The sequence below is a fragment of the Miniopterus natalensis genome, chromosome 21 (assembly GCF_054644295.1).
Source record: "Miniopterus natalensis isolate mMinNat1 chromosome 21, mMinNat1.hap1, whole genome shotgun sequence".
Classification (NCBI taxonomy): Eukaryota; Metazoa; Chordata; class Mammalia; order Chiroptera; family Miniopteridae; genus Miniopterus; species Miniopterus natalensis.
This window is the reverse complement of record NC_142101.1, coordinates 20132208-20139819: the sequence shown is the minus strand read 5'-3', so window position 1 is coordinate 20139819 and position 7612 is coordinate 20132208. Positions and strand designations below refer to the sequence as shown.

Here is a 7612-nt window from a genome sequence, read left to right as displayed (position 1 = left end):
CCCCAGCCCCAAGCCCCTCCTGGCCCCGCGGCTGACAAACCCCGCACTTCCGGCTCCCTGCTCCTCTCAGGCCCGCCTCTTCTGCCTGCCCGTCTATTCTGGTGCCACCTTCTTCGGGTCGACCCCGGCAGGCCCCGCCCCTTCCGGGCCGCCCTAGGCCTCACCTCTTCCTGGCCCGCTCCTTCCGCCTCTCCCCCGGCCTTTTTAAGCCCCGCCTATCCGGCGGAGCTCTTCCGGGGCCTTGCGCCCTTTGCGAGGGGTCTCCTTTTCGGACTCGCCTCTTCCGCTCCCGCTTGCGCAAGGCCCCTCATCTTTTCTGGACTCCCATGGCAGGCCCCGCCCCTCCTAGTCCGGGCTCTTTCCAGGCCTCGCCTCCCGCCCGCCACGCGACGGATTGTGGGAGCGCTTCGAGGGCGCATCCGTAGAGGACGCGGTGCTGGGTCATGGGGTTCCAGCCGGTGAGACCAATGCTGCATGTCGTGCCCCAGGGGCACTCCGCTCCATCCGGTTCTGACCACTCAGCTATGGACCTCACCGCCGCCCTCGCCCTGGATGCTGGGGTCCCAGTACCCTGCCCAGGGGGACCCCTCCGGCCTGAGCCTGCTCCCGTGCTGGAGCTCGGGGTCGCCACCCTTGGGGCAGCTGGTGGTACGGGACGGTCACCACCTATGCCCGGGGCACTTTTCCCGCGGGGCCGTCACACTGCCTCCTTTCCCCACAGAGCCCAGGCCTGCTGGCCTCCTTGGGGGCGGGGCTGCTGACACTACTAGGCCTGGCTCTGGGCACCTACTTGGTTCGGAGGTCCCGCCGGCCACGGGTCACTCTCCTGGACCCCAATGAAAAGTACCTGCTGCGACTGATAGACAAGACGGTGAGTTGTGGTGGGAGGGGTGGAGTAGAACCGGAGCTCCGCTCCTGGTACGAAGCTGCAGCATCCATTGCAGTTGGGATGTCCTGGTGACACACTGTCATCCATTCTCCAGACTGTGAGCCACAACACCAAGAGGTTCCGATTTGCCCTGCCCACCGCCCACCACACTCTGGGGCTGCCTGTGGGTAAGGAAAGTGTGGGCTCCTTTCCTTAGTATACTTAGGGAGCAATTCTCCTACCTAGTCTCCTGAAACATGTTGCTTTAGACCATTCCCTCCACACTCCATTCCTCTTCCTCACCTGGCTGGATCCTCTAGGCTGTGGTGCCACTAGGCCATTATAGGGTGTGGCTTCTGTGTCCCAGATACCTTTAACACTCAACAGTCCTTCCTCCTTCCTGCAGGATTTGCTCCTTCCTCCCCTTAGCAAACACTAATTTTTCTCACCTGCTGCTGCCAAGGTCCTGGTAGTAACTGAGAGCTTCTCCAGTGGGTCACTTAAGAGGGAACCAACTGGGGACTCAAAGGAAGTGAATCCTCCCTGCCTGGTAGCTTATTGGGACCACAGTGGGAAGCAAGATATCCTTGTTCTCTCAAATCTCCCTGGGTGTTTTGAAAGGTGACTGGAATACAGCACGTCCACAAGCCGCCCTTATGTAGTTCTCTGCATGGTCCCCAGGCAAGCATGTCTACCTCTCTGCCCGAATGGATGGCAGCCTGGTCATCAGGCCGTACACTCCTGTCACTAGTGATGAAGACCAGGGCTATGTGGATCTTGTCATCAAGGTAAGAGGGTAGGAAGGAACCCCAGGAGGTCCCTGCCTTACTCTTCCTGGGATTTGTAGAAATTCCCAACTTTTGTTGGATAGCAGGAGATGGGTGTCCTTTGTGAATATGAAGAGAGTATGTGGATTGGGGAAAAGATAGCACATGCATATCCTGGCCCCAGCTTAGGGACGCTCAGTCAGCAGGGCTTCAGAAATCAGTGTCAGTCCAAATAAAGTATTTTCCTTTCTGTTTTATCAGGTCTACATGAAGGGTGTGCACCCCAAATTTCCTGAGGGAGGGAAGATGTCTCAGTACCTGAACAGCCTGAAGATTGGGGATGTGGTGGAATTTCGAGGGCCAAGTGGGTTGCTCACTTACACGGGGAAAGGTAATGGCCCCCTCTGCTCCTTGCGCCTCTCGCAGTTCTCCAGGCCCACAGTCCTTTGGGCACATGTGCAGGTGTGGAAGGGCCAGAGCTGCCCTTCCTGTACACATAGCTCTGATAGTATAGAGAGGCAGATTTCTCAGCCCTGTTTGTCACCAGGATCAGTTCCCCATCTGTTTGAATTTGCCAACCTTAACAGCTGTGGAGATCAGTAAAGCAGCCCTGCCTCACAAATTCATCCTCAGGCTGAGCTGTTTAGAGAACCAGGGAGAGCTTTTAGCCCTTCCCAGGGGAACAGCTGGGCACATTAGCAAGCCTCTATGCACTTGGAAAAATAGATTCATACCTGGCCCCAGGCCTATTGCCTTCACTAGGGGTGACTCTCTGCCAGAGACAGCTGCTGACTCACTGTGTGGGCCTAAACTGACTGGTAGTTAATGATGCAGGCCATGTGGTCCTGGGCCCATTGTCCTTTATGTGTGTTATCAGGGTTGGCTCAACCCAGACGTCCACCCAGGCTCCAGGGTCAGATTTCATTGCAGCTGCTAAAACTGGCCTGGGATGCATTTTCAGTTCTGCACTTGTTTTCTTTGTTTCCTGTATTGACTTCACTCTTCCATCACTTCTGTACTTGACTTCTCAGGGAATTTTAGCATTCAGCCCAACAAAAAGTCTCCTCCAGAGCCCCGAGTGGTGAAGAAACTGGGCATGATCGCTGGCGGGACAGGTATGTGTTACTTGGGGGCTGTTCTCTCCTACCATTGTTGATGTTGCCATGAAAACTTTCCAGTGACCCTGGAAAGGTTTGAAGTCATGGCCAAGCTGGTAATCGGGATTCCCAGCAATGCCCAGGGCTCCCCAGTACCTGAAAAACAAAATCATAATCAGGTAGAAACCAAAAACAATCTTTTAACTGATAGAATGAAAAGTAATTCACATGCACTCTCCCAAGACCTCACACTGAATGGGTTTTGTAATTTTTGGGTGAGAATAGGAAAGCAGCTAGAAAAAGGATAGTCAAAAAGGAGAATTCACAGTGAACATTCCATGTGTTAGACACCTACTAGTCTCCTTGTGTTTGTATCTATAAAGAAGGTACTTGCCATCTTCTTTTACAAATGAGAAAATGCAGGTTCAGAGAGGTTAAGTGGTTTCCACAGGGTTCACTGGTAAAGGGTTAGTATCCAGCTCTAGGTTCCAGAGCACTCACATTTAACCTGCAAGGCCAGTGTTCAGGTCTGTCACATTGAGTTGGTGCCTGTGACATCTGAGTCCTAGCCAATGGGACGTTCAGACAAAGATTCCCAGCAATGCCCAGGGCTCCCCAGTACCTGAAAGAAGGGCTTTAACAATATGAACTCATGTGAAGACTGAGCATGACTACACAGTTTACCCACCAGATGGGAATTTTTGTGAGTTTGGGGTAAGAGGTATACCTATCCAGAAATGCGGGTGCTGGAGAATACACAGGAGATTGGAGGATTTGGACACGGAATGAAAGTGGGGTGCAGGGTGAATGGGAAGCATTCAGATGAAAGTGTTGGTTAGCTATGGAGCTGGGACAGGTGGGCTGCAGCTACTATGTCTCCCTTTGGACTGTCTATGCAGGAATCACCCCAATGCTTCAACTGATCCGGGCCATCCTGAAAGACCCCAAAGATCCAACCCAGTGCTGTTTGCTTTTTGCCAACCAGGTTGGTTTGTTTTTCTCAATCCTGGGACTTTACAGTTGCATGGGTTGCCTCAGAGATGTGGCGTCAATGGGCCAGTGCCTGTTCTGCCCTCTGCCCAAGGTCCCCCCTGTAGATAGAGAACCCTCTGGCTATACAGAGCCCTGAGCCAAATTCCTTCTCTGACCTCCAAGGAAAGAAAAACAGAAACATTTTTGGAACCTGAGCATAAAAACTTGCTCCTCAGGTTACCTTGGTTAAATATTTCTATCTTTAGTCCTTCATGCTATATAAATAAGGGCTGTTCCCCTCTCCTTTCCCTCATCCTAAACTCCCAGATGTCGTGCTTATTCCCTAGAACCTAAGCATTCTTTTTCTCTCCTGGTTGGAAGGTGTTACGTGGGCCTGAGAAGGTCCCAAAGACTTTGCCTCTCTTCATTTCAGACTGAAAGGGACATAATCTTACGGGAGGACTTGGAGGAGCTGCAAGCCCGACATCCCAGTCGCTTTAGGCTCTGGTTCACTTTGGATCATCCCCCAGAAGGTACCCTCCCCATTCTGGATATCCCAAAATCAGGGCCTTGCCTCTGTTGGGTTCTGCAACAAACCCTCCCCGACACTGCAAAACTCCCAAGTCTGTGTGCAGGGACGCAGTGGTCTCCCTGCCCTTTCCTTTAGGTTTCTGTTCACCAGGTGGGCCGCAGGAACAGCTGTGCTGCTGACTGTAGCCATCCAGCTGCTGCTACACTTGACACCTTCTCAAGAGCCTTTCTGGGCCCTCCCCACCTCAGGGCTCTATACCCCTTGCCAGCTTGGGTCTGGATTGACAGTTCTCTCCTCTCCCCTGTACTTCAGATTGGGCCTACAGCAAGGGCTTTGTGACTGCAGACATGATCCAGGAGCACCTGCCTGCCCCGGGGGACGATGTGCTGCTGTTGCTCTGTGGGCCTCCCCCAATGGTGCAACTGGCCTGCCACCCCAACCTGGACAAACTGGGCTACTCACAAAAGATGCGATTCACCTACTGATTGTCCCCTGGGTTCCCTGGTCCTGTTTCTGACAGTTGTCCCGGTCATTACTCAAATGCTATAAGCTCTAGATTGCTTTCCTAGCAGGATCACCCTTTTGTCCTACTCTGGAGCTAAAATATGATGGTGCCTACAGGAACAGCATCTTTGTAGCTCAGGAAGGTCCCCCCCTCCCCCCCAAATCTCCCTGGGACAAAAGGTCAGGCCATGGAGTAAGTAGTCTCTTCCATGGTTCAGAAAGAAGGAAGCATGTACACTTGCTCCAAGACTAGCTAGTTCCTGGGTAACATCACACTTCTTTGTGATGAAAAGAACAATGTATGTAATGGGTTTTACTTACTACTCGGTGCTTAACTCGTAGCAGATTCTGTGTGTGAGTGCAAGTTGAGCAGACTTCTAGAGCTAGTCTTACAGAGATTGCAGGACAGGAGGAAGTGGTTTCTGCTGACCTCAGAGAGGAATCTGAAATATGTATTTGCATCTGTGTCTCTCTCTGCCCTGCCCAGGCTGGAGGGAAATGGCTACCCACAGTCTGAGGCTGCCGCTTGTGGCAGGAACCTCTGGCTATGCAAATAAATGGGGCTAAGGCCCCAGTGTTATACCTAAAGGGCTGTTGTGTCTGGGGTCCTTGTTTCCAAGGCTTTTCACACCTGAGAATTTTGGGAGGAAGGGTTTCCCAGCACAGAATTTCTTCCAGGTCTTCCAAAGAACCTTTGAGCAGTTGTACCATGTGCTGAAATGTGAACTGCCACCAATCTCAGTGATATCTTAGTTGTCTCAGCAGAACCAGAAGCTCAACATCTCCCTGGAGGTATTTCAGGTTGGGGAAAGAGTATAGGTTAGAAGGGATGCCTTTTGAGCCCAGGTCCCCTCAAGAGGTCCTTTGGTTTGGCAACTCTTCCTTCTCCCTTCTCTTGACCTTTCCTTCACCATATTCATCCGCAGGGTACCTGACAAACAAATCAAAGTATTGTCTTTCTGTTTGAAAGAGAAGCCTTCTCCTTTAAAAGGTAACCTGACATCACCAGCCCTGGCCAGACTTGTTGGTGCCTGGACAGTTGGCCTCCCCAGTCCCCATCCATCCTGTCTCCCCTCTCCTCTGTTGTGACATCATGACTCAATCTTCTCCCGTCTCCCAGGGTTGGACCAGGGCAGCTTTTTTAGATTATCTTTGTTAGTCCCATTGGGACAGAACAATGCCTCAGTCTCAGAAGGAAAGGTCAACATTGTTTTTCTGCATGGAACCACATATTGCTTTCTGTCGGGGCCTAAAAGAAAGGCTGTGGGACCCTGAGAATCCACCCCTCCATAGGGCAAAGTCATCAGTAAATGTTGTTACTGGTGTTCCGTCAAACATTTTTTGATCAGCTAGTATGTGTGTACCACTAGCTGTGTGGCGGACACTTAGCTACCTCACCTCCAAAAAGGAAAATTGTGCTTAGGATTGTTGGGCTCAGAGTAAAGCAGCCCAGCAAAGAGAATTTTTCGTACACAAGTTCACCATTTCTTGTTCTGCACGTGTTTCTGTCTCATCCACTCATTATACAAACATTAAGGACCTGCCATGTGCCAAGCACTTGTGATCAGCTCAGGATATAATTGTGACCCAAGACTGGTCCAAGACCCCCAAAGAGCTCATTGTCTAGAGTGAGATAGACATGTAAATAACTACAGCATATAGTGATTAATGCTATTAGAGATACAAGACATGGACGAGGAAAGATTCAGAGGAAGAGAAGAAAAAGAATGTTGCTGAGTTCACAGCCACGGACCGCAGACCAGTGCTAAGTACTCCAGATTTAATCCTTCTGATAATCCTGAGTCTAAGATTAAGGATTTGCCAAAGGTCATACTGCTGGTCCCGCTGAAGAAAAAATCAGTTCTGTGGACAGTGGATGTTTCTGAGGGGTTTATACAGCTGGCACACACAACAGCTAACATCTAGAAGCATTTGCCATTTACCTGGCATACTGAGAGCCTGCGTAAATCATATCAACCCTGACAAGGACCCAGTGAAGTAGCACTGTTTTCTTCCCATTTTTCAGATGAGGTAATTATCATTTGGAGGTGTTCGGTAAGGTGTAAGGTAAGGCTGGCCAGGGATAGAAACCCGGCTCTGTAAACTCTAGAGCCCACGCTTTTAACCAGCACCAAGAGAATCCCACTGCCAGGAGGTATCCATGGGTTATAACCGACTACATCTGCATCTAGAATAGCACTAGTTTTTTTGCACCACCCTTTGGAGTACTGAGAAAGTGGTCCCTCAAATCAACCATTTTCAACCTTTCCCATCTCATGGCCCATGTGAAGTCGTGACTAAAACTCTGCAGCACACCCAAAAAATACATTTTTTTGCCGATCCGCCACACCGGTTGAAAATCCCTGCCTCGAGTCATTCTCTGTGGTTCAGAGGAGGGCTGCGCCACCTGTGGTCTCCCAGACATGTGGGAGCAGTTCTCAAGCAAGACCAACTGGAGACGATTCCGCCGGTTACGACCAGAAATAACAGGGGCCAAATACTTCGCCCGAAATGGGTTCAGTATTTGTGGGAGGGAGCAAAAGGCTGAAGAGGCGCTGAGAAGTGTTTGGAAGACCGCACCTGGCGTTAGCCATAGGTGAGATGCGGGGAGTTTGCCAGCAAAGAGGAAAGGTGCCTCGTGTGAAACTCGCCTGCCTCCGCGGGGCTCGGTGCAACTCGCGACCCCGCTTCTGCAGCAGGCGCTCCCCGCGCGTCTGGGGGTGTGGTCCTCACAGGGCTCGGGGTGGGGCTCGCGGGCGCGGGGCGTGGCCTGGAGGGGCGGGCCTGTGATTGGCCCGCGAGAGGAGGACCCGGCGGGAGGGGCAGCAGCGGGCGGCGGCGCGGAGGTGACGTAGGGGCTCGGGCGCCCCTT

The 7612-nt window shown here is 51.9% G+C and overlaps 1 protein-coding gene across 2 annotated transcripts; it reads left to right on the top strand.

The window, feature by feature from the left end:
• Positions 1-74: 74 nt before the first annotated feature.
• Positions 75-7255, top strand: CYB5R1 (cytochrome b5 reductase 1). 2 transcript variants are annotated; one of them, XM_016211607.2, is made up of 9 exons: positions 75-458; positions 722-871; positions 945-1056; positions 1550-1656; positions 1897-2026; positions 2667-2750; positions 3632-3717; positions 4138-4237; positions 4549-7255. In XM_016211607.2, the coding sequence occupies exons 1-9, from the start codon at positions 444-446 to the stop codon at positions 4719-4721; spliced, it is 957 nt and encodes a 318-aa protein (XP_016067093.1). In that variant the 5' UTR covers positions 75-443; the 3' UTR covers positions 4722-7255. The 2 variants fall into 2 exon arrangements, with proteins under 2 accessions (XP_016067093.1, XP_016067094.1); XM_016211608.2 differs by having other exon boundaries at positions 76-458; positions 984-1056.
• Positions 7256-7612: the final 357 nt, after the last annotated feature.